Source organism: Drosophila sechellia, chromosome 2L (genome assembly GCF_004382195.2).
Source record: "Drosophila sechellia strain sech25 chromosome 2L, ASM438219v1, whole genome shotgun sequence".
NCBI classification, from domain to species: domain Eukaryota; kingdom Metazoa; phylum Arthropoda; class Insecta; order Diptera; family Drosophilidae; genus Drosophila; species Drosophila sechellia.
In genome coordinates this window covers 8,536,491-8,564,300 of record NC_045949.1, presented here as the reverse complement: position 1 = coordinate 8,564,300, position 27,810 = coordinate 8,536,491, and the positions used below count along the sequence as shown (strand labels likewise).

Here is a 27,810-nt window from a genome sequence, read left to right as displayed (position 1 = left end):
CTTAATTTCCGCTCTAGACAAGGGAATTAATTCTCGCAGTTAAGCTTGGCTTGGGTTTCGTAAACTACGGTTAACTTCCAGGATCTTATCCATGGCTAACTCTGAATACACCGGTTTGTCGTCCAAGTGTCCGCCACTCAGCAGTTGCCCTCAGAATTTTCATCCATCAACACCTGAGCAGAAAGGCAGACCCCGCAGCCCAACCATTTGGCCAAATCCAAGGAGGAATGGCGCCGAGTGCCGAGTACCGAGGACGTCGGACCGCACTTGAGGCGCTCCAGAGAAGCGGAACGAGCGGAAGAAGGAGCGGCAGCTGGCCAAGTACCGCGCCAACCGCCATCATCGACATCAGCGGCGTCGTCCTTCCTCGCAACACTCTCAATTAAAATGTCCTCGCTTGGTAAGCGTGAGCGTTCAAGGGGCCATGAAAACTCCTTATTACACGGTGTCAGCGGATCAGCCACACTGCAAATGTTTAAATAAATAAATTTTAAATAAATCAAACAGCTTGTAAAGAAAAAAACAAAATAAGTAAGGTGCCACATTTTGCTTTAAACATCACATAATATTTTAGCAATATTTTCATGGTATTAAACACCACTTGGAATAACTCATGTACCATATTGGAGTTGTATCATAATATTGCTTGGGATCGCAATTGAAAAGCCCCTGAGGAGGATTTTAATTTCTTAAAATATTTTTTATGAATATATATATATATTTTTTTTTTTTTTTTTAGTGCATGGACCACCCTTAACCCGCTCCACAGCCGCGAATCCGCTGGTAACCCGAAGCCGCGAGGGTTCTTGGCACCTACGTGTTAATAACGCGAAATGCAGTGAAATTTTTGTATTTTCAAGCACGCACTCGAGTGTGCCACGCCTCGCAGTCCTTGCCGCCCCTCACCGCCCAACGCCCACCCACCCAGTCGACTTGAAACAAAAACCCTCCACGGGGCAAAAGTAGAAAATAAAAATTGCTGCAAACCAGAAATCATTGAATGAGTTGGCAACACTCGGTGTCCCAAAAGGAGATTCCTTGGTGGAAATGAGGGGGTAGTTTCTTTTTTTTTTGGGCGTAGGGGATGGCGACGAAAAAACACTTTAAAGAAAGCAAAAATTGTGTTTTAATTTTCAGTTTCTTTTTTCTGAAATCTGAAACACTTCAAATATTTGGCGAGCAGAAAGCCAAGCCGAAATGCTGGGACAAGTTGACGCCAAGCGCGGCGAATGCCACAAAATGGACATGGGAAATTTTAAACCCACTTGCCAGCTGCCTAAAGGGCAGCACTTAAAAGGACCCCCCACTTTGTCCTCAGTCCATGTTTACTTTTGCAATATTGACACGAAAATATTTACACAAAAATACAAATCGCGACCATGCCTGCTATCACGAAAAAAAAAAGTTGAAACTCTCTGGAGATTTTCGATGCCCTTCATTTGAGTTCAAACTATTACAAAATCAAGTAGATTACTTTTAAAATGGTAAGCAGTGTTGGGATTCATCATTTTTTTTTAATTTTAAAAGTTATCTTAATGATATTATTTAATGTATATATTTTCCTGAATTCTTAGGAGTGCTTCTATCTTCGGTGCGACCCAGTTGGGCAACCATTCTTGCGTATTTTTGTGTCTTGTGTTGTGTCTGCTTGTCGTCTACAATTTCCACATGTGGCTTTTCCTTGAAAGGCTTTTCGCCCGGGAAAACTTTTCGCTGCAGCTGGAGGGCACCAATAAACGTCAGACGCGTGTCAGGGCGCGTCCTTTGTACACTGACACCTCCACGGCTGATTTGATCCAAAGTTTGGAGAACTTCCAAAGCGACGGGGCTCCAGGTGAACAGGTGAACAGGATGTACTTGGCCACTGTGTGGCTGGCGCCTTCGATTGGACAAATCGGTTAAGTTAACCGTGGGAAATGCTGCGGTTCAGGTGGCCAGGAGTAAAGGAGCCACAATTGGTAACAAAGAAATGGGAAGATATTACCATAGGTTACTCATCAAAACTCCGTTTAAGCAATTAAGCAAGTACATACAATAATTTTAAAATATACAATCTCATTGCATGCGAAATCTGGTAATTATATTGATTATTCAACCATGTCACCGCCACACTTTGCAGATTAAGGCGTTTCCAACTGTTTGTAGCTATACTACATAAATACATTTTAATCAGCACACACACGCGTGCAGAATTAAGAAAAAAAGTAAATCTTTTTGGCTAATACAATTAAACTGATAACTTAACTAAATCAAACAAGTCGCTCGAGCAAAAACACCCACTGAAAAGTGTCGACCATTTTTTTTTTTGCTGCCTTGTGGTTGTGGTGCGACTTAATTCCAAGTCCCCTGTTTTCCTCGAACTCGGCGGAGAGCTGTGAATCTAGAACTGAAAACTTATGTCAGTGGCACGCGTCTGCGGCACGTGACCCCGACATGAAAATCACTCTCAAGATCGCTGAGGATGGCAAATGGATAGGGCTGATGGTGACGAAGGAACTGGGTGCTGGGTCCCTGGAACTGGGCACTGAGTTCTGGGTGGTATTGTCCAAGTGATGGAGGTGATGAATGCCTGTGTGCAGATGCTTTTAAATTTAAATCGAATCAAATTGATTTGCGCACAGTTCCAGTTTCACTTTTTACCCACTACCGCCTTACACTCGAAGAAGTCTTTAATAAGTGGTATTAATCTAGGAAATTGACAGGCACAATATATTCTGATATAAAAAGCATAATTTCTCCGAGTGTAGTATCAATTGGTATCGCCCTTTTTTGGAAACGAAGAGTGCACCGTGCTCTGACCACGTCCCAGCCCCATTGTTTAGCCATTTGACAAGTGTTTTGACAATATTTATTTGAGTTGCTACAAGCCACGGCAACGGCCACGCCCCCAGTCCCGCCCCCAGCGGCATGACACCGCCGCCCCCCTTTTCGCACACTAGAGCCACTGCCGCTGGGTAATTTGATTTCCTCGACGCTGCCATCATCTGCATCCTTGACGTCGGACACGTTTCTGCCTAATGGAGTTGCTCGAGTGGCGTGAATTTCAATTAAATTAAATCAAAATGTTGCATTTTTTATTAAGGCCATTAGCGGCACACACGGAACACCCGTCCACCCCGAGGACCCCCCGCTGTCCCCTAGTTGGTTAAATTAAGTTAAGATACCACCTCGTCAGTGCGAAAAGAACTTGTATCTTAATGTGCATAATGAAGTGCCACCCTTGACTTGCCATCCAGGAACACCTGGAAGTGCCAATATAAATCCGGTGGCTGCACGGCTCCTACTGCTGCGAGGGAAGCTATCGGGAAAATCCCAATTTCTAGGAAAATTGAGCCATGCATTAACTGAGGTTACAGGACCGAGTGAAAAGCTATTTTTGCTAGCAAAAGTGATTTTTAAGGATTTTCTATTATTTAACCAGCAATTATTTATAAGTTGCGGATTCATAATTTATATATGCAATAAGCTTTTTATGTATTTTTTTTATGTATACTTCCTATCTATTTATAAGAAAACGTTAAGGAAAATGCTGCCGTTTTTCCGACTGCTTCTGCGAAAAGCAAAATATCAGTGCACAAGAAGAGTTTCGTGGGCGAAGTAAAGTGGGAGTGGAGTTTCCTATTGTTGCACATGCATTAAGAGTAATGCTGCAGTGCTCGGAAAACGCTGGAAAGAGGGTGAAAATGCTACTTTGAGTGGCAATAAACAATGCATAATGAGTTGAGAGTCGCGTTATTATTGTTGCAGCCCGTGGCTGAGACTGTGTATTACTCAAACAGGTAATTTAAATTAAGCCAAAACAATACGCCAAGGTGGCATTTAAAGCAGGTGCAAAACGCATTTCGCCATTAGGAAATTGCCAATTAAAAAGCAAACACTTCTGGGTCCATCCATTACTGCAACACTTGCAGGCAAATCGTTTAATTGTATTTTAAAAATATACGTAAATCAGCAGAGGAGCCAAATATTACAAGTCTTCATGCAATTTCTCAGATATGAGTAGACACAAACACTTAATTCTGGATACCACTTGAAAATGGCACTTCCAGATCTAAATTATATAAATTTAGCAAATAAGAATTATGCAAAAAGACATTTTTCATTTAAAAAAGGAACATTAAGAGTTTCGTAATTCTTCTATTATCTTAAAAAACAAATTTGTAATTGCACGTGCCGTATTCTGTTAATACAACATTACATTTATAATAATGCAGATATAGACAGCGTGTCAGAGTTTTAAAATAATATTAAATTATTAGCAAAAGGTAGATCGGCATACATAACATAGTTGTAAATATGTTTTCTTTCTTTTGTAAAAAGTGATACTGATACTGTTGCCTAACATTATCTTACAATGTTATTGAAATGTTAATGTTAACACAAAAACAGTGTAAGAATTCTCTTTATGCTAACTTCTACATGCACCCAAGACAACAACCATCGATTACAATCGAGTACAAGTCCCTATAGTTGTGGTGGCAACGTTACTAATCCACATCTATTAAGATGGCAAGGTCAGTTATCTGCTTAAATTAGGATGGCAGCGTCGCACATAATTATATTTGAACTGTTATACGCGAATGTAACTTTTTCTCGACAAATTATATTATTTACTAGCTTACCCAAATATACACGGAACAAGCAGACACCGAAAATCTAAACTCTTAAAATATATTTTGCTTATTTGTTATCTTAAATTGTTTTTAAAATAGATATCAGTACTGCTGCAAATACAGATTCTCTGCTTTTAACTAATACTCGCGTGATTATTATAGTTTTTTGAAACATATCAATGTAAATTTATATTCATTTAATAAGTTTCACAATTGTTAGGCGCTGTTAACCGGCTTACATTCCCGTTAACATTCTGCACAAACATTAGTGTTAACAAATCCAAGTCTTTGCTTAACAGTATTTTCGCCGTTCCACCAGCTGGTCACACCAGAGACGAATTTAGAAATCTAAAGAGAGACCAACAGTTTCTTAGTGCAAATACAATAAACTAATTGTTTAAAATGTGACAACAGTGAACCAAATGCTTGCTGAGTAATAAACCAAAAGGTGTTTTATTTTTTCTGAAACGTGCCAAGTGAATCGGCTCCACGCAAATGAGAGTGTGGGAGAGTGGTCTGAAAACAATGGAGCTGCCGTGAAAAATTGATTAAACAAAATAGTCCAGAAGAGCGCGCAAAATGCACAAAATGGTTAAATTATTCCTCAGGTAATTTCAGTCCCAACAAAAACAACATGTGCCAGATGGCTTTCGTGCTCTTATTGCTGTTGTTGTAGTTCTAGACTCTCTCGTTGCGTTTTAATATTATGAATGACGTAAGCGCGCCTCTTTGGTAGCAATACAAAAGCAATAACAACAATTTGGTTTTGTTGCTTTTGCAAACAAGGAAAATAACAGAATGGTTTTGTACCGCTCGCGTGTGTGGGTGCATAGGTGAGTGGGGAGCTCACTCACCTATGCACACACACACTCAAGCGCAGGTAAAAGTGGCGTCGTTGGATTTTTACTTGGAAAACGTGCTCGAACTATAAAGAGAAAAAGTAAGAGAGCGCTGAGCAGTCTAGCGCTCTTTGCTATGTTATTTCTTTTTTTGGTCAATGACCTAAGCTTTTTCGTCCGTTAGTTGAATTCGTTTCTTTCGCCAATTTCCGTGCTTTTGTGTGCGAGTTAAAAAACTTAGTCTATTTTCACAAAAATCGTTGTTTACACTTTGCTGATGTGTTGGTTATTTCCCAGGCTTTCTTCACCTCATTTTTCAATAAATGAAGTAAACACAAAGTCCGGAGGTCAAAGTTGTGAATGGTAAAAAAAAAGATTAATTTTTAAAGAAATTTAAAAAAAAACTGCCAGAAGTAAACAACGTACAAACCTAAAAAGAATAATTGGGAATACTGTAATTAATAGTGTTGTATAAATTTTATTTCCCGAAGACATGCAGCATGAAATGAGTCTTCATAGTGTTTCCTTATATTTCTTAAAACAAATAGTATTTCACTCGATCATCCAATTGCCTTGCTGTTGTGACATCTTGACAGTAATTAAGTTTATGCACTCGATTGTCACAAAGCCGGAAACAAAAGTGCACAAAGATGTAACATGTTGATATATTTTTACAATGACAACAGCACGCAAATTAGTAAACATTACCGTCCAAATAACAATGCACTGTTTGGATGATAAAGTAAATATTATGAAATAAATATTACGGAGAAGCAGTAACTGCAGCACAGGTATATTTGCATTCGTGATAGCTTTTTGTTAAATAAATTATCTAAGCAATAAGAACACATTTTAAACTTGTAGGATTTTATTTTGGATTATAAACATAAATACACTTAAAAATAAGTGGTAGGTCGCTTTAGCCCCATCAATAATTTTTTTTTTATAAATTTTTCATTGACTAGAATATTTTGTTTTCGAAATTTTACACAATCTTGAACGGCACTTCTGCGTATTAAGATTAATTGTTTGGCCTTTTATCAGTCTGTTTCACTGGAATAAACATTTAACTAGTACTCAGATTTTGTAGGGCACTCTATCTGCGGTGTACTTTGCTGACTGAAAAGAAGAGAGATACAAATGTTGAGAGCGAAGTAAAACGCTTTTGTGCTCTGCTTGATTTAAAAATTTAAACGCCAGTGCTGACCGAGCAATTAAAATGTAAACAGGCGAAATGGGAAATGAATAAGCGTGCCAGGGAAAAATAAAATGAAATCCCAAAATATTTACAATCATGCAGCAGTTGCACATAAAAACCAGGAAGAGAAGAACGGAAACTTAACGTGTATGCTTTCGAAAATATACTTGTACTTTAAAATGGCAAATTGGCAATAAGAAACCGACGCGACATTAATATGGCTAGGTAAATACGAAGGCATCATTGCCGAAGGTCGTTTTTGTTTGCGTGCGATAAACTTTTTTTTTCGACTTTATAGCAAATATTCACGCATACAAACAAACCCGAATGCTTCCCTGTGTTTGCGATTGGTATTATCTGTAGGCCTTTGTTATCCAACCATTTGCTTATCTGGGCTCGGCTCCCAATGCGTGTGTTTGCGATGGGTACTTGATTGAATTGTTGTCCGTATGTTAGCGCCTAAAAAACAATCGACAGCCGCTTATCATTTGGCAGAAACATAAATAAAAGTTCCTCAATCTGAAGCCGAAGGTAAAATGCTCTCTAAGTCGAATGCTTTTCCTAAATTTTGGTTAAAAGCAGGAAAACTGTCAGAACCCATAGCTTTACATTTCTAGGGTATACAATAGTCGTTCGCCGTGTCATCGTAATGGCACTGCCCCACCTCGCACACATCCAAACAGTTTGTCAATCAGCCGACAATCTGTTGCCAATCAAACAACAAAAATTCGTGGGTGAGGTGAGTTCTAGATTTTCTTTGGTTGGAGGATGGGAAAATCTGTCTGAAAAGTGGGACAGCAATTGACTGACTAATCGAACACATTGTTTCAGGCAATTATTTCCATTTAGCTACATGATTCGTTCCGAAATTATTTCATAGACTATGGAAGCTTTGAATACTTTGTAAAAATATATCAGTTTCGCAATAATTACTTTCAATGTATTTATAATATCAATTGGGCATAAGTTCTAAATACCACAATATATATACTCATTGCATTCCTTTAAAACCTTATCCACAAATAAACAAAGTCCAAATTGTTTTCCATTTGAAGTACAAATATTATTGTTTTGTATTGTGTTATCTTATCTAATTGCTCTGAAATGACAAGTTATCCAATAGCAAATATCTGATTACTATAAACTATATTGTAATTATGCAGTATGTTTGTATTTTTCCAACTAAGGAGGGTAGGAAAATAAAAACAATCACAACTAGGAATCACTTTCTTATCTGCATCTTCTGCTGTGTTTTGTGTGTCAAGTATAAAAGTGTCAACAATATGTTATTCCATTTTATCCCCCCAATTAAATACCCAAAATAATGGCTACCGTTGTTAGTACGTTGAAAAATTGTAATCCGCGATTATCCGGAACCGCAATTAAAATGTTTTCACCTTGTCCGTGGCCAGCAATTAATAAGGCTTAGATGGATTTATGGCCAGCATACAACCCCAGATAACCCACAGTCGCATGGCATCATCGCGAAATGCTCATAAAAGGCGCGTCTATGACAGCATCTCCTCCGCTGGTGCCGTGCAAAATTGAGTATTTTTGGCCAAAACAACAAGCAGGGCAAATAATACACGAAAAAAAAATCAAAAAACAAAAACCTAAAACAAAGAGCCCAAACAAACGTCTTGGACATGTGCGCAAAAATCTTTTGAACTTTCGCATTCGAGGCGGTCGAAACAAGTGCCAAGAGCAAACCCTGACATACATTATAATTTGTAGCAACGCCCTCTTTTTTTCGAAACCGATTTTTTTTTAATATAGATATATAGTTTTTTTCGGCTATTTCTTCACCTACACCTACACGCGCGCCTAATCCCATTTCGAGCGGCATCAATAAATTGTCGGCCTGGCAGATATAGCCAGATTTCTATTCGCATTTTAGCTGTTTAAATAGGTGAGTTTGTTGTCTAGTATATATGGCCACCTATTTGGTAAATAGTCTTTAGTCCGCCCACAACAGCTGTTGACACTCACCCACGAAATAAAAAAAGGGAAACGCTACGGAAATAGCATTACCTGGTAAGCCTTTTTTTGGGCAATACCCAGGTTAATTCATAAAAAAAAAGTCCCATTAGTGCCGAAGGGAGTCCCATCGTTAGTTAGTCAGTCAGCTAACTCTCGGTCAACTACAATCTAGATTCGCATTTTTTCGGACATGAGTAACCGCGATAATTAGTAATTGGGAGCAAATCGGTTTGGACCCAGGTGACTAAGTCACTTCGATCCATAGAAATGTAAGTGCACAGTCCGTTTAGGAAATCTATGGACTTGCAAACCAATCGACCGTTAATAATGAGGCCTCACTGTTCATTAACCCATTTCAATAAATGGATTATTTTAAGCCCTACTCGCAACTTGAGCCTCTTTAAATTTAAAACTAACGAAGTTTAGCAACTCCATTTAAATTTTAATTTTATATGATACTGGACTTGGCAATATAATTTTCAAACTCACTATAGATTATGTTGACTTTCGTTTGAGTTTTCATTTGATTGCAAAAACAAAAGAAAGCTAAAAAGAGAAAGTATCGATGCAAAAACAATGGTATCAATTTGTAAAATTAAGACTTAAATCTAAGATCTGATAATGGAAAACTAACTGAAAAGAAGCAAATAGTTATATTTGAATATATAGGGTAGATTGGGGTATACGCAACTGCAGGTGCGTTAAAAATATAAATTTTTGGTATTATATGCCTTTTTTAAATTCGGTAATTCTCATTTTTTACAAAAATTATATATGATTACACCATTAAGTAATGATTGAAATTTATTTGGTTTCCTTAATGCCATACCTTTATTACATATTATATAATTGTCTGCTCTTTATTTGGTGTGTGTGTAATCGAGTTGTCTGCATTTTTCGAGCGATGTGAATGAGTTTTTGGCCTGGTCAACGAAAATTGTTAAACAATCGAGAGTTGCCCACGCGCAAAGTGAGTTCGGTGGCGTCTTCCTACTCAATTGGGCGGCATTGGTCGAATATTCGCCTTTTGATTGAATGTTGTTTGTTTTGAACTTGGGGGGAGCTGGGCTGCGATGAAAGAGAGGGCTTCTCTTTTGAATCGAATTCTCAGATTCTCCGCTCTCTGCGCGCGGCGATCGATGGTGGAGGTACTTGTGCTGGGTTTGCTCAGCGTTGCGACTCATTCGCTTGCGTTCATTCGACGCGTTAACAACGTTGCGTATACGCCTCGTCGGTCGCGCTGCATGAGTGTTGGTGAGCCGTCGCCTACGTGTGTGCGTGTGTGAGTCTCTTTTTTCGAGTTCTCCTGATATTTACGAATATTATTCAGCCGACTTCCGTTCTGATCGCATATAAAACCGCGCCTGTGTGCGCGCCATATAAAATCATTTCTAAATTTATAAAAACAAACGCGTATACACACGCACACTCACTCGCCGCCAAAGAAATCAATTTAATTTGTGCAAGACGTAATGCCTTAAGATGTATGTTTATGCATAAATATTTGCCAAAAGAGCACCCACACACAAAAACCAAACAAAAATCAACAACCAAGTGCCGCCTAGCTGCTAAACAACATTAAAAAAAGTGGGAAATAAAATTTCTTGATTTATTTTCGCCAGACAAATGTCGATATAAACACACACACACATTTCGAAATCTCTTTGCTGCATTTGAATTATATTTATTGTTTGCCTTTTTGTTGCTTTCTATATGAGTTTTGAACATTGTTTATTTTCACATAAATTCTTCAGTTGAAAGTGAAAGCGGCGTCGCATCATCAGCGTCGTGTGAAATGTTGTTGCCGGCGAGTCGAGATCGCAGAATGGACAAGTTATGCTAATGGCCACGAAATACCCCACAAAGAACTGACAAACAAATGCAACAAATCGGACGAGAATCGGCATATCAAAAACCGAAAGCGGCAGTTATCTAGGCAAAATGCGCTTGCAACATCGTTATGCCAGCAAGCCAACTACAAATTCGAGTAATAATACTACCATAAGCACCGCCAGCAACGCCAGCAACAACAACATCAAGCGGGCCAAGAAACTGAGTGGCCAGAACATTATCAAATTGCGCTCCGCCAAGCAATCGGGACCCAAATCAACCTCCACCACAACAATGCCACCAGCCACCCCACAGCCATTGAGTCGGCACCACCCAATCATGATGGATAAGGAATTGGAATCGGCCAAGGAAACGGCGGTATTATCATCGAATAATGACCAGAAGTTGAAGGAGGAGGACATCGAGGAGACCACCAGTACGACGACCACATCCGTGGAGCTGCGATCCTCGGCCAGTTCGCATTATCGGGCATATACCACCATTCGGAGCAATTCGACGTCGGCGATTCTGCACGAGGCGGTACTGCCGCCCCCGCTCACCCCCGCCGGAATGCTATACGCCCGCCCACGCACCCTCAATGTCCACAATGTCTGCCAGACGCCCGCGCAGATAACGCAAATGTTTTTTGGGTACGTTTTTCAGTTTGTTTTCCCTATGTTTGTTTTGCGGGTTCTACTAATCTACTAACAACAAACCGCACACGCTTTTTAATCAGAAAAACCCTTAGAAACATTATTACTTTCTTATTCAACGTTTTTTTGTATTAAAGTTATTCATTACGTTCATTTGAATGAAGAATGAGCTAGTAAACTATTATTAAATGCTATTCTGAACACGATCACTTAATTGTTTATGTTGATGCATTAAAAAGCAGCAATAGAAGGAGTAAATATTTGGATAGAAAAAGAATTTGCAAGTCAAGGATATAAATAAGAGTTTGTTTTACAGTTTGGCATTCATCATTAATTTCCATGGGTGATCAATTGGGAGGTCAAGCTCTTTGCACCTAGGCAAAGCCAAGGTCGTCTAAAAAGCAATCCAGATGTGAATGGGCATTCGCATAAATATTTATGGGTTCTTCAATGAACTGATGGGTTTTGAGGTGATACACAGAGAGGAAATGTGTGGCTATAAAACAGGAAAACTATGTTAAAATAATCATGATTTTAGAACGGTTTATCATCCTCGCAAGGCATTTAACGTAGTGACGAAACGCACCGTTCATTAATCAAGATATGTAGCCGAGTTGCTTGACATTTTTAGGGTTATTCACTTTATTAGCCATTATCCGTTCGTTGTGCATTATCCGATCAGTTCGATACGGTGTTGGCAAAGATTTATCTGCTGGGCGTCACGATCTGCCACGCCCCCATTTGCGGCGGTGGGAACCGCGATCCGTTCCGTTTGGTGCGCTCGTTCTTGGGAGATTTTGTCATCGTTATTTTAAAACTGATATATATATATATTTATATATTTATTTTGCGCGCGCTCAAAAACAGAGAACGAAAAAATTCAATTAAACGAAATTACCACCGCTCCCCGTAAATTGGTGGGTCTCCATTTTTGTCACTGTGTGAAAATTCATTGAACTTGATCTTTGTGTGATGTTTTCGTACTTGTATTTATTTATTTTCGTTGCCTCCATACACAGAAGCGCGTGTATTGCATTTATGTTTAGTGGTGTTTTTTTTCCGCTCTTTTCTCAATTGGAATTCAAATTGAAATTCAAAAAATAATAACAAAGCATTCAAATGTCAAAGCACGCTGTAAACACGATCTGGCCAATATCGAGTAACGAGTGCGATTGCTGGTATCGAGTGCACGCTGTAGATTGGACATTTGTCTCAATTTGCATATAATAAAGTCATAAATAAGGCTACAAATTGTCACTTTTATAACGTATTTATTGAGCACATTGCCTCCAGCAATGGAAGTCATTTTCCGTTGGATAACATCGAATATGTGATTCCCTGCTACAATTAGTATATATTTATAATGTGCAACTCATTCGCATAAAACCGGCTATCTTAATAGCATCATTATCACCTAAAAACACACAAGTTTATTTAATTTAGTGAGTGGGCTTTGCGTTTTCACACTGGATAATTATCAAAGCCAAGCTTAGTCTGCCGAATATTATATACCCCTGAAATAGCTGTATTTTGGTGATTATTTTTGGTTATTAGAATGTAGAGGAAAGATATGAATTCATTTTTAGGCGAGGAACCACGCCCAAGTTCATCGAGTTAGCTGCGGGGTATGAACCAAGTTCGATTCATCGAGTATCTGGCTAGATGGCTATCGCTCTCCTGCTTCCCAACGTCTTCGTGGTCGATGATGTTATGGCTGAAATTTAATTTTAGCCATGATCTATTGTCGACTGACCTTCTTCGTGACACACTCAATTTGTAAATCCACACGTGTCGGCGATTTGCAGAGTATTGCACTCGCTGTTGGAAGCTTGGTTACTTTTCTGCCCCATGGAGATGATGATGAAAAGGCGTCAACTAATTTCAACCCATAAATCTCGGACCGCCGCGTTCATTGAAGTCTTTATGTGGTCTGGAAAATGTACAAAAAAAAGTTCAATTAAAAGAGCTGGATGCTTTTGGCTTTGTTTTTATTTCGCCTTAATTTAATTTCATTGATGCAAGCATAAATCAAGCATTGACCGGGCAAAAGTCGCCATGAAGATGAGTTTATCAAAGGCACTTCAATTCAGCAAAATGCCGCATTCCTTTGTCAATTATTGTAGTAGCATTATTTGTCTTGCCTTTATTGTTTTGTTATTTCTCTTGACGTGAAGTGCATTTATCAATTTGTCTCCCCCACATACATACATATATTAATTTGCCCTCTCATTTTGCTGTCTGGTGGTATTATGCTTTATTTTTAACTTGATTATGGTATAATGCAATATAGCAATGCATACTATATAGCCAAGTAGCAATCACGGTTAATTCACTTAAATCGTAATTGGCGAATGCGATTTTGTTGACGAATAGAAATTCTAGGTACTCGTAGTTTGCAGTTGGAAGCTATTCATTAGGTTGATCATCTGAAATGCAGAAAAGTTGTCGTGTAGAATGATAGTATTTGTATTTTTAGAAGTGTTTTAACTGGTGAATCCCTTCAACCGGAACGTATTAACAATCATTCAAATAGGTAAAACTGATGCAAAGGGATTCTCTTTAATTAATAGCTTTGTTTACTTGGATTTCCTAAACAAGCGGAAAGCTGTTTCAAAGTATTATCCATGATATATCCATTTACACTATGGACTATCATCTTTCGCAGAGGGGAAAACACTGCCATTCAAACGGGTGCAACTCGTTTTAGCGCTATTCATTTATCAAAAGCCAGTACAAATTGCTTTGGACGTCAGGTAGATAAAGCCGACATTGGAAATCGGGAGAAGTCAATTAGGAAAATCACTCGCCCACCCAATTCTCACACAATTCTCGTTTGCGGAACTGCGGCACGTTGGCAAATAAATAGTAATAAATGTGCTGGGAAATGCATTAATAGGCTAAGCAAATGCGCGCATTAATTATTCCATCGACATAATTGAGAAACGTGCTCTAAACAATTAAATGAAAGACTGCAGAGAGCCGAGCCGTAAATGGTATTCGCATCCAGAACCAAACATAAATATCGCAACACTGAGCTAATCGTTTAAAAATACGAACCAACGAGTCCGCCGAGTGCAGATTGCAGATTGCACTTTGCTGCAATCAGCGACTAAGAATAGCCAGGCTATCAGAACTAGTTTATATCGATGTTCCGCCATAAAAAGTCGACCATCTAAAGGGACAAGCTGTATAAGAATCAGGGAACTATATATATTGTATATATATCCCCACTGATTGCCTGATAATGACAGCCGATAAAGTCGCATTGTGATTGCGATGGATGAGCCAATCAACTGATGTTGTCACCTCCAAAAGAGTTTTGGCATTTATTGGGCTCGAATTGATAAAACCGAATATGTACATATAGATTCGGTATCCCTAAAGAGCATTCTATGGGTCGGATTTCGCTGATAAGCTGTGCTGATAAAGTCGAATTAGAGATGATCCAATCGATCGATGACACCATCAAAGTATTTCCAAACAAATCAATGCTCAATACACAGTGATGTGGTCACCACCAAAAATTTGGTCTGATGCAGCAAATGGTAAAATTTTTGATGATAAGTTTGATAAGCGTTATTGTATCAGAAATTCGGTAAATGAACTGTTGCGATTGAAAGCCAGAAGTGTTTACTTTATTTATGAAGTTAAAGTTGAAATTGGCTCGCTTTTATTAACCAAATATTGATGAATTCGCTTTTGTGCACGATCCACTTGCGATGATCTTAGCCACATATCACTCACTTGCTCTTGGTCTATTTTCATGGTCAGAACGAGCAGAGTTTTGGCTACACTCAATGCCATGCCTCTGGCTATTAAAACGTTCAATATGCAAACTAAAAAGCGCTTTAAAAATGTTTTCTTTTTTGCATTGTTTACGTATGTCTATTTATCCGTCGTTTTGTTTACGCGAGCGTGTTCTAAAAATAATATGCATCATCCAAAGTCAAAAGAAAGTGTGAATTTTTGAGGGCCATAACTGAGGCTACTTCATAATTTACAAAGCAAACACATCAGCAGCCAAAATGCAAACAACAAAAAAGAAAAAAAATAAGACCACCACAATTTAATAGCAATGTATAAAGAAAGGCCATTAAATCTTGTGAGAGCGCAAAAAAAAAGAAGATATATCTACCGAAATATTAACGGCGAAAAAGAAAACAATTTTTTAGAATATAATTTTATGGTCTGCTCAAATTTTGTGTGGGATCTGATTGTGTTTATTTCCAAATTGAGCATACTCGCGATGATTGTGTAGATAGGATTATTTAGATATATTTATTGTTTGCAAAAAAACTCCCAACTTATTGGTTCTTTTGAATGTGGTATGAATTGATAGGTAACTTTTTTTGTATTTTATTCCTTCGAGAAGAAAGAAGCATGTTTTGATTACTACAAAGGGATTGTTAGTAAGTACATATGTTTCATAATTTTCCATAAAAAAGCACTATGACTTCACTACGCGACCCAGATCTTATATGTATGTACCTTGGAATGATCAGCTCCACCCACAGATTCCATAGGTCGTACAAACAATTGCGAACCTCGAACTGACTCACATTTCTCCGCTTTTGCATTTTGCATTCACCTATTACAGGAAACCAGATGTCGAATCGATCGATGCCTCACACTAACCTTGCGCAAAAACCGATTATTATGTGGGTTTCTGTGCTATCGAACACTTCGATCTGGGATTTTGGTTCTTTGTTAGTCGACCGAATTATGGAAGTATATGTAACCTATTTATTTTCGAAATGTTGACCTCATACGCACTGTGTTGCCCAAGTGGGAGCAAAACGATAGCGGCCAAATGTGTCGATGACAACTTCATTTGGCGCAGCATGTGGACGGATGATTGACCGACTGACTGACTGACTGACGGGCTGACTGGCTGAATAACCGGCGGATTGGGAGAAGTGACAGATTGGCAAACTGACAAGGTGACAGTACGTAGGCCTTTTGTTCTAGGCCGACGATGGTCGTCGAGTGTCGGGTTCACTATCTCCATACTTTCAATCAGAAACCGATAATTCATGACATCACCATCATCATCATCAGCCGTCCGTAACATTCTGCCCCTTTCCGCTTGAGTGGCACGCTTAATTAGTAATTTAACACAATATTAAATAAATGTGAGCCCTCCGGTTTACAGTCGTTGACCCCCTCCCATGTCGACGCCCCTGACTCGCGTTGTAATTCCTACTAATAAAATCCGCTGCGACTTTTGTTTCTTCATGACATCAAAAGTTCGTGAGCTCGGGTGTACAATTTTCTCATAATCGGAATTTCATCGAGCACTCAGTTTAGCTGTTTCTTTGTAGTTTTATACTACTTTTTGTCCGGATGGAGCCATTGAAAAGCTAAACTGAAAACAGAATGAAAAGCGGCAGAAAGAAGCACTGCACGCGAGCAAAAGCAAATCAGTTGCCCGTTTGCTCGTCTAATGAGCAGTCGTGTTTGTCTGCATCTCGGCTTCGAACATTTATTTAGAATCCTTATTACACTTCAGATAAAAGAAAAACATAAAAAAAAAATAAATATAAAATAATTGAAAAAAGGATTCAAGGATGCGTAAATTAAAAATTTAAACTTCATTCAATTTGGTAAACTTATAATTTTGTTTGATTTATTCTGATTTTTAATAGTAATTAAACAAAAATATTTGTAATTTTTTATTTAAATCATTCTACATTTTACTTTTACCGCGGTAGAGTAAGTAATCTTCATCTTCAAAAAAAATAAATATAAAATAATGGAAAAACGGATTCAAGGATTCGGAATCTAAAAACTGAAATTACATCCAATTTGGTAAACTTATAATTTATATTATATTTTGTTTAATAGTAATTAAACAAAAATATTTGTAAATTTTTATTTAAATCATACATTTTACTTTTACCGCGGTAGAGTAAGCAATCTTCCCATTGGCCAAACGCTTGATTCGCTTCGCTTTCCCAGGGAAAGTCACGCTCCAAATTTTCCCCCAATGTTTGGCGCGCATATTCTTTTTCCGGAGCATGACCGAATCGTGTTCGCACCCCAATCTGAATCGATTTCAGTACACATAGATCGACTGTTCCCAACGACTCCTCGTCGACGATTCGGCGATTGGAAATAGTATAGAAGTGGCGGTTAGATTAGATTAGATGCCAGTGCGATAGGGCAAATCACATTGTATACTCCAGAGAAACCCAAAAAGATTGGAAATCAGACAGTTAAGCCAATATACAGGCCAATTCGTTTTTTGTCTGGCCTCCAGCTGGATGGAATTTCTGGCCGAGCACCGCCAAGTGCTGGCGAAGGTAAACAAATTACCCGCTAGTGATATCATGGCGCTCTACAAATTTGGTATACAATCGAATAAATAATAAATAAATGCAAACAAGGCGAGAGGGCCAAAGAAGCACATAAATACGAAACACAAATGCTTAAGTGTGGAGCTTCAGAAATAAACGTTGATGTCACAAACCGCAGAGGAGCACCACCAAAAAAAAACCTTAATAAATAAAGAGGTAAGAAATAAAGTCGCTGGCAAACCGCAGAATAAAGCGAAACTAAAAGGTTATAGGACAACGACTCTGCAATCAAGATATGAGCCCCGACGTACCACTAAACAACTAAACCGATTCCCAGACAGACGATGACGCTATATCTTCTTCAGCAGGCGATGGCCTAACTGCTTTGTGAAAGTCTCGGCCTGGCTTATTGTCGTTGTGGAAATTATGGCCATGATTGTCTTGCCAAGTCTCTATAAATAGTCGGTGCTCGAAGCAGGCCAAAACAGCGGCAAAAAAACCGGCAAAAGCGGCGCTTCATAAATAAACAAAACACCGATTAATCGGACATGAATGCCTCTTGAGGTAGGGTTTCTACTGAAGTGACCAAAATGGCTAAAGCAGCAGGTAATTAGCATGGCTTAGATCACGCCATAAATTGAATCTGTACTAAATGATAAGCTTAAAACAAGCCAGACACTTTGGCAAAAATACACACAGCCAATGTTAAGAAGAATTTTGATTCGAGTCATTAATTTACGGAGAAGATAAGTTGCAGGAGAATTTCCTACTCCCATTTTGTTTAGCTATTTATTGTAAGCACAGTGAAATATTTTTCAAGCAATGATGCTGTTTTTCCCCCAATGTAAATATCCGATTTGGTTCTTACTTTTTCCTTGAAAGATGCGGAATCGCTTTTCATGGGGCTCTAACTCTATCAAGGCTAATGAACTTTGCAAACTTATCAGCAATGCCAAATGTTATTTAGCAAGTTAATTTTTTGTGCGAATAATGATATCTATATAGTTCACTGTACCCGTTAAGGTTATGCCTAAGCGAAAACTTAATTTTATACCTTCTTTCACCCTTTAACACATTAACATGCATCTGCTCAAATTGCAAACCGTGTTATTGACCAGTAAAAAACCAGTCAAAACTGTAGCTACCCAAAAAATTGGCACCGTCTTGTTAAACACAATTAACTGTTCAAATGCCAGAACATTGGCTTACTTTGTTAAGTGAAATTATTAACATGCATTTGTATACAAAGATGATAAAATTCCATACTCCATTAGTTATTCAATTTTTCTTAACCCATTGGCGGTATTAGGGGGTTGATTTATTGACTTGGGGTCTCTGGGCGCTATTGCGATATCATTAGCGATAAATGCAAGGGAACACGGATTTAGATAAACACCGGAACATCTGCAGAAAGTTCAAAGAGCTCTGCGATGACGCCAAACAGTTTCATTGATAAAGCAGATAGCAGATAGCGCTTATTGTAGGGAGGAGAATATGTATTGCCAAGATTGCTTGGATTTGCTGTTGGCCGGCCCACTAAAAACAGCTGTTCTGTTTCCTCTCTTCGCTTCAGCTGAGAGGCGCTCTTTGTTCGGCTTCTTTCTCTGGTGAGTAAGCGTCATTTTTATTATTAGTTATGACCTCATCATCGATTATTGCCGGGCGAGTTGCGCTGGTGTTGGTGTGTCGGTGTGTTTGTATTGAAACGAGTCGTCGCTGAGCAAGCTGCACTAACCCCCACACTCCCTCCCGGCCCCCTTGGCCCTAGCAACGCCACCCCTCTCTCCTTCGCTCACTCTCTATCTCGCTCTACCTGTTACCAACAGAGAGCCGTTGAGTGTATATGAGTGTGTGTGTTTTGGTGAGGGCGCCACAAGTGTTGTGCAAACATACACCTGAAGAAAAATGTCGTCTTAATTGTAACATAATTTGGAATAGTGTTATTATGTGGCATTTAAGCCCTTAAGTCATTACAAGTATTGTAGAGCACTTCTTAAATATGTATTTATACAATACTCATACTACTGCCCATAAATTATTCTTTTTCCCAGCTTATTATTTAATTATCGTGATAGGCTAATACAAAAAATTGATTGCTTTTCTTTTCTTATCAATTAGCAAACAAACATGCTTCCTTTGAAAATTCGAATTGTTTAATATCGAAACGATAAAACTGATCTTAACTGGTGCTATTTAATATGTCATAGCCAAGTTCACATTTTCTTTGAGTGTATCGCGAAACACACCTCTCTTTGAGATTTGCCTACATCTTTGCATAGATGACTGCTGATTAATCCGCGTGTGGTTGACATGTGTTCTATAAACTCGTACGCAAATATTTTGCGCTTGATTTACAAGCTGTTAAATACAAATATATGTACGTTTAGTCAGTCAAAACTCGTACTGGTTGTTGCTTTTGGCCGACTCATAATAACATCATAACAACACCTCCTCCCCGCCGAGATTACAAACTGTCAAATGCAAATAGCATGTTTACTATTGTGTTTTGCTGATGCGACTAGCAACACTTAATCTTCCTTTCTTTTCTCACGCGCCGAGTTCAATGTACATTTTGTCACTTTGTTCAATTGTGTTCGGAAATTGTTTATTACTCATTTAAAAGGCAGTCGACGAGGAGCGTGGGTCAATGAAATCATTTCCACAAATGCATTTCTCAATGGGTATCTGTTAGCTGGAAGATTGTGCATATGTATGTATGTACGTTGACCGCAACGTCATTCAGCTTGGCCCCTGGCCAAAAATGTTGCATGCGATTTGTTCGGAAAAGTCCATTTATCATTTGCGGAAATGCTGATCTGCTGAATACATTGGGATTTTAAAGCGTAGTCTACTCGTGTTTATCATCAAAATGATCTTCTCAATGAACTGGTTCAGTCAATCTATTTCTCTTAAAGGGCATGGCTTCCTTGATAAAAAGTATAAGTTACATTAAATGTCATTCATTAACCCGCATTGAGAAAAGCCAGATATAAGATAAGCTGTACTTTGTTGATTGAAACAATTATACTTTATTGATTGCGACATTCTTTCATTCACACAGATAGTAAGGTAGATAAAATTGTAATCAACAATGATTATGTGCTCTATCGGATGAATCACGGATACTCCGTTTCTATCTACATAGTTGATGGCCTAATGTCTATTACTAAGTGAAACACATACTAAGATTTCATTATAGGCCAATTGTGCTGGCTACCGAGAGATAGGCCGATTATAGATTGCCTTGTCTTGACTCATTTGTAAATGGCATAACGTTATCTTAAGCAGGTAGGGCCAGAGTAAATGCGAGATAGAGATACAAAGAAAGAAAGGACCTTGGCATATTACCTTGGCCTTATCTGCCCACCTATTAATAATGGGTCGCCACGTATTTCCGGTAGCCTGGTGGCTATGCGCCAATCATTCCGGCATTTTTTGCGTACCTCATATTATGTTCCCTTTTTTTTTCTTTGTTTTTCCACTCGGTTGGTCAAAACGCGAAACTTGTTTACCACTAAATTTCGTCGCAGTTTTAGTAGCTCATCATGTCGGGTTCTAAGAATCCATCAGGTTCCACAATTTCATCATGAGAGCCGCTTGTGAATCATCCGTGACCTGTTTGATTTTTGGAGCAGACAATGGAAAGTACCCATAATGTACATACATATGCTAATTTGCATAGTATTTCCTTATTTGGTGGCAATTCAATGGGCATATTTTATTCTTACCACATGCATCTGGAACATTGGGGTATTCTTCCTGTATCATTCCCTACAGAGTAATGCGATTTCTTAGAAAATTAAGACTTCTATAAATATGTATCTATTTTTAGATAACACTTTGTGCAACTGCATACTCTGTGTACCATTCATACTGCCTGTTGCCCATTAAGTTCCTTCAGGTAATATATCATCTGAATATAAACTGAATACAATGATTCCAACACAGCTGCTTTTACATTTATGACCAAAATTGAAAATCTATTATTTGTATCACTGCTGCACTTCCTCGTGTGCACCGAACCTCCTTTTCCTCGTCCCGGAAATGTTTCGACAGCCAAATTTGAACATCGACTGGCGGCCATTGCTCCTCCTCTTTATGGGTGTGAGATCTCTGGGTTCTGCCGTGTTTGTGGTAAACAAAGCATAAGTTCTGTGGCTGCTGCGTCTGTTTGCCATAAAAATTCCAAAAAGAGTAAACCTAACATATATGGCGCAACTTCACCCACACGAAAACACGGCGAGGCAAACAGAGGCAGAAGCTGGCCAAAAATAGAAGGCCAGGCCAGAACCAAATAAAACTGAAAGAGAGGCCAGGCCAAATTTAGTGAATGATGCGGGGCTGTGGGCGTGCCTAGTCGCTTGATGTTGATGTTGATGTTGATGTAGTCATGTAATTGGCATCTAGACAAGTTTGACCGCCGCCTGCACTTGGTCTTGAGTTGTTTCATAGCCAGCTAGTCTGTGTTGCCAGAAATTGGGAGCACAGACTTGGAATACTCAAGGAACAGACAATCTTGACAAATAGATAGTCTGCAGTTAGTGAGCGAAATTTAGTAAAAGTAACTAAAATCAAAATGGAATTCATTTTAGCAGACGAACTTTCAACTTTCTGAAACTCCGTCTTTCTCTGACATAATCGCCTGGTATAGGGACTTACTTTGCCACTTTGTTGTTTGATTTTCTTGGCCCCTTTATTGCACAGCTTATGTTTTGTTTGAGTGGGTAGCGGCCCAAACAGTTAAAAGACAAGTTTGTTGAGCCATAAAACCAAAAAGTTGCTCCTCATTCATGATTTTTCATTCGCTCGCCCGTTTTGAGCGACGCGTGTTGGCCGATTAGGTAAAATGTTGTAAATTTGTTTGTAAATATATAGATGAAATATAAAGATGATAGGCTACATTACCTAACGATATTTTGTCAAATTTAATTATAATGATTTAAAAAGGAACTTCAATGTAGCTTAAAAAGTAGCAGTAAGAAGAGGGTATCACAAAGTTGATCCTTTATTCACAATTCAGTTCTTTTCTGATTTAATCTGTGAAATAAAAGTTAATTATCTATCTAAATGTAAAAGTGAATTTTTTATTTTGTTATTAATATATACCGTTCACTTACTTTTTGATGACATTTGAAATAAGTTTTTAATTGTTTTTCCGTCTGCTATTTGTCACTTCACTTGACGTCATTTCACGAAATAGCTCTCTATAATTGATAAGCCAGTAATCAAATGAAATAATTCTCAGCGCCCAATGGAATATAATAACAAAGATTGTTCTTGAGTTCAGTCGTGATTCTCGAGCGTATGCGGAATAAAGCCGAGAATGGCATAGAAATTATTTCAAACCCTTTTTACGCAATATTTTACAACATTGAATTATTTGTTGTGTGCTGTGCAAATTGTCAACAACGCAAAAGATATATTAAGAAATATATGCGAATTTGTGGATGAATTATATTTGCGTTTTCCATTTCAAGCTCGCACCAAGTGAAATAAATAGGAACAAAAAATCAAGCGAAAACAGTTTCGAAATAAAATGGAAATCAAGTAACTGCGCCGCAAAGTATTGCTCAGCTATATACGATAAATATTACCCATTTAGCTACTTGCCATCCCGTTCCAAGCGGGTTTCTCCCATTCTGGCTGGCATACGCTACGTATACGCGATATTTGAATTTCCATTGCACAAATGATGCAATTGTCAATGATATTTTTGCTGCCTCTGATGACGATGGCAGTGTTTTCTTGCCAAAACACGGAAGACACTGAGGGAGCCGTCGAAGCTGCCTCACAAATCTCGTAATATTTTCATGTGCATACTATTTTGGCATTGTTTGTGTTTCGCTTTTCCATTTTCGCGCTTACATGACTCAAATTGGTGGCTTTAAAACATGTGTCGGCCCCAGGAAACGTGACTGGCGTACAATTCAGATTTATAGTGATTTATTCGATATATATATACAGAATTAAACTCGGAATTTGTTCGGTTTGTGTGTCCTTGGGGGGGTTCATTGTCGCAATCCATCTATATAAGGAGGCAACTCGTTGAAGTAATTTCCCGAGTTGATTTATTTGGGCATTTTGTGAGTTAGTCGATGTAAAACAGTAGTAGCCTTACGATTTACGATTTATTTTTAGTACAAACTCATAATAAGCTAATCACTAGTTTCGAATCGAAATTGATTACATTCGTGTGTTAATGCTGCAACGTGATCGTTTAATTCCTTATGCAATTCTGAATCATCAAGAGCTTTCTTTGTCAGTACAATGGATTCAATCATTTTGTTTACCTCTGCGCTCATATGAATATCATTTTATTTCCCTCAACGGTTCTAAGTGCTTGAATAATTTTATAAATTGTACAACAATATGCTACCCAAATCATTGAGGAGGCCAATAAATCGATAAATTGTGTAATAAGGTCATAAATCGTTCAGTAAATGATTACCTCAGGGCGGGTTATTTAAAAATCTCCAACAAAGATACCAATTTATGGCTTCCCACTGATGATTTCCCTCTTTTTGTTCTTACAGAGAAGTTCTGAATGCATGGCGAGCAAAGGCCAGATGCAATGTGGTACCCGACGAGCGGACACAGGAACTCTTCCACGAGCTAAGCTTCCATCCTAGCCAAAAGCAGAGTAAGAGCTTCATAAATAGAATATTAAGTATACGTATTTAACCAATCTATTTAATAACAGTTAGCGAAATGCTGCAGACTGCCAAGAAAGTGGCCCGCAAGGGAGGAAGTGGACAGGCAAATGGGCTGACCTTTGGCCAGTTTTGTGTTTTGGCCGCGGATTTGAAACGTTTCAGGTAAGCTGCTTTAAAATGTATATTATGGAAACTAAAAAGCATTAGCTTCAGTAACAATATAAGATTTTTATTAACACATTTACTTTATTCTCCGCAGAGCTTCAACAATTTCGAATCAGCCAACGTACTGCGACTATCAGTCTCTGTCCTCGGGACTGCTGCTCCCTGAACAAGATGATCCTGCCAACTCGTCCAAGCAAAATCTTCAGTCGCCAGCGGCTAACAATTCGTCACCTGCGTACAGCTCCAAGAAGCCGGATAACCACGGTACCGAACTGAGGAGTACCAAGTCCTTTAGCAGTGTGGACGATACCAAAAAGAAGAAGAACGCCACCAATGAGCCCGTCGAGGTGTTCCTTGGCGGATCCTGCAATCCGACCACCTGGCGAGCCGACGTTGCCATACCAGCCCTCAAGGAGCTGGGCATTTCATTCTACAATCCTGTGAGTATTCCTAAGAAAATGAAGATCTCTTGGAAAGCGAAACTTATTTTGTGACTTTTATTTGCCAACAGCAAGTATCCGATTGGACGCCCGATCTCATCGAGCTCGAGCATCGAGCTAAGGAAAAGGCCCGTGTATTATTCTTCGTTATGGATTCGGAGACACGCGCATCTGCTGGTGCCATCGAGGCGGCACACATAGCGGGTCAAAACTGCAAGCAGCTGGTGTTGGTTTTGCATCCGTATAAACCAAATCAGAAGATCCTCAATGAGTCTATTTCGCAGCAGTGAGTATTGTGCAGTATTGCGCACTCATTTCAACATGAAGAATAATCATGCGGATGATGAGCAACCTTTTTCACAAGCCTAGAGTCTAAACTGTCGAATTTGTCTTGCAGAGAATACCTCGATCTGAATCGCAATCAGTTGATACTTAAGGAGCTGGTCTCCCGACGCGGTCTGCCCGTATTGGATAACATACCACTGGGTCTGCAGCGCACTAAGGATATCCTGGGTGGCATCAGGGATCCACCGTCCAAAATATCTTCTATTTTAGAGTAAGTTGTACAGAATGCAATCAATCTATCATCAACTGACTTATTTATTTTCATTTTTCCAGTACCGTTCGCGGCGCCTTTGATCGTGTTAATCCGCTAAACGATCTGCTCACTGTGGAACAATGCAAACGTGCTCTCTTATTCCTAGGCTATGCTCAGAGTTTAGTTAATTTAGACAATCTAAATAAGATCATTATCAACCAACGCGAATCGCTGAAATTGCTCCAAACGCACAGTCCACGAGCTGTCGCCGATGATGCGGATGTGGATGCCGATGGCGGCAACTGCAGCCAGCCCATCCTGCCCAGCCAGGAGCTGATCGACTTTGATCTGTTTTGTGTGATCTCGGCGTATCTGTCCGTCCTGCAGCAGGAGATCCACGAGAGCGGATGCATTTCGCCCATCAAGGGCACCAATGTGCCACCACCGCAAGTTTACTTCACCAACGGTATGTGCCAAACTACAGAAGTTTAGTTTAAAAAGATTTAGTAATGTTTAATTTATTATTAAGCTCCCGATGTGGACATTTACTACTCGGCCAGCAAGAATATTTCGCGCACGTCGAGCAACGCCAGTGTTCCGTCCAATAGTAGCAGTGGCATCGGACACGACCTGGAGCGCCAGAGTCTCTTCGAGCAGCTCAGTCGCAGCCGGGACAGTGGAACTTCTTCGCCACAGCCCACCGGATCGAGCAGTTTGGGTAAAAGCCCTCGGCCACAGATCCTGCTAAACGTGGAGTCCATCGAGACAACGGAAATAATCACCACTAAAACGATAGAGACCAAGCCAAATCCGGTCACTGCATCAACTGTTGTGCATGCCGAGGAGGAGGAGAGTGATTCCAACGACTCGGTCTTCTCCAGCAGCAGCTCCATAGCCAGTGCCGGCGATGTACTCTGCTGCGGTGGTGGCTTGCATCTGCGGGATGTCTATCTGGGCGGAAGTTGTGTGCTTCGCACCAAGTGGCGTCAGGAACTGGCCGTGCCCTACCTGCAGTCCAAGAGCGTCAGTTTCCACACCCCGGCGCTGCACGAGAGCATCCAGCAAATGATTCTGAACCAGGAACAAAACCAGGATCAGGCTCAGCAGCACACAGTGCCGCCGCAGGAACAGCAGCAACAGCAGCGTTCCTTTGTGCGCACTCGCCGAAAGTGCAGGGGCAATCAGCTGCAGCTGGAGGAGCAGGAGGAGCTAACAGTGGCCGAGGAGTCACTCAGCTGGTCCCTACCACCGGTCGCCGTTCGTCAGAGCCTGTTCAATCCATCGCTGCTCGACTCCAGTCGAGTGCTGCTCTTCGTCATCACCAACGAGACCCGTTCCCTGGCACCCATGACCCTGGCCGCCCACTGCATTGGCCTGATGTACAATGTGGTGCTGGCGGTGCAAATGCTGCCCGAAGACTGTGTCCTGGGTGGCGAGAAGGTGAGTTGTTGTCGCCGTCCATAAGATATAGTTATATCTCATATCTTGCTTATAAGTATAAGTATATACAGCGAGTTCAACTCTGATGCTGTAGTTCATTTTATTTGGACTTTTATTAACCAGACGCTATGTTTCTCCTTCCAGCTGACTGTGGCGGCCATCAAGGACTACAATCGCGGACGGTCGTACCTGATCGACTTGGCCAAGAGGCAGGGTGTGCCCGTGTTCAGCGACATCCGGGCAGCCCTCGAGTGCACCGTGGCCAAGGTGAAGGCGTACAACAACCGCGACCGCTGCTAAATCGTACCTGTATTTAAGTTCCAGCCCGTGACAATTTAAGCTAATGTCTAAGTCTAAGGCCTAGTGCAATTTACGTTCTACTCTTAACCCCCACTAACTTAAATGGTGTCTGATCGTATTCGGAGAACACTCTTCTACCTAGTTAACGCTATACGTAATATTATATAGAAGATACAAATAACGAGTGTAAAACCACTAAAATGTCGTCGCCCAGAGAGCGCATTTCATAACCTTATGGAGAAAGTCATGCATTCAGCTCCCCTCTCTCTATAATCGCTATAAGCTATTTGCTTTATGCTAATTTATTATTTATTTAACACCATACACGTGGTACATGTGCTAAATTAAATGTAAATATTCGAAGTGTACAATTCTTAGTGCATATATGTACAATGGAACACCAACTAAAATATATATATTTTATAATCATAGTGAGCATTCAGATCTAAAATAATATCTATATAAAAGCCCCATCATGTATATGTATACCCATAGTGACCCACTGTACCAGTTAGCTGGCAAAAAATATCTCAATAAACCAATTTTTCTAACATTTGATTGGAGAAGTTTTTTTGGTTTTTGAACATTTTCGAAAATGACATTATATATTCTTTATATAATTTGAATACTCTTTGGAAATGGAGATTACTGTTTTCCTGTAAAAATTAGACACTTTTTGAGTATTTTAATTTTAAATAAGGCGCTTATATTTTAAACTTTAGAAAGTTCAATTTGAATAGTGCGCGCAGTAATTAGCTTTGCCAAGTGTCAAAAAAGCTTAGCAATCCAAGCGCAGTGCTACCAGATCGTATGCTTTTAGCACAGTCTGGCAGCCCTCCACCGCGATCGCTAAAAATTGACGTGA

At 39.5% G+C, this 27,810-nt stretch overlaps 1 protein-coding gene and 1 long non-coding RNA gene across 6 annotated transcripts; one reads left to right on the top strand and one right to left on the bottom strand.

The window, feature by feature from the left end:
• Positions 1–4,953: 4,953 nt before the first annotated feature.
• On the top strand, positions 4,954–27,503 carry LOC6611740. Of its 5 annotated transcripts, none has more exons than XM_032727649.1 (10): positions 4,954–5,221; positions 10,385–11,110; positions 23,943–24,049; positions 24,110–24,224; positions 24,322–24,667; positions 24,739–24,953; positions 25,065–25,223; positions 25,286–25,671; positions 25,735–26,645; positions 26,790–27,503. In XM_032727649.1, exons 2-10 carry the CDS (start codon positions 10,572–10,574, stop codon positions 26,943–26,945), a joined length of 2,934 nt encoding a protein of 977 aa, XP_032583540.1. In that variant the 5' UTR covers positions 4,954–5,221; positions 10,385–10,571; the 3' UTR covers positions 26,946–27,503. The 5 variants fall into 5 exon arrangements, with proteins under 5 accessions (XP_032583540.1, XP_032583542.1, XP_032583539.1 ...); XM_032727648.1 differs by lacking the exon at positions 4,954–5,221 and adding an exon at positions 9,836–10,114; XM_032727651.1 differs by lacking the exon at positions 10,385–11,110 and having other exon boundaries at positions 4,956–5,221.
• Positions 6,303–6,862, bottom strand: LOC116803614. Its single transcript, XR_004363689.1, has 2 exons — positions 6,743–6,862; positions 6,303–6,571 (listed from the first exon to the last, which is right to left on the bottom strand). It is a non-coding gene; the product is annotated as an uncharacterized LOC116803614 (long non-coding RNA).
• Positions 27,504–27,810: the final 307 nt, after the last annotated feature.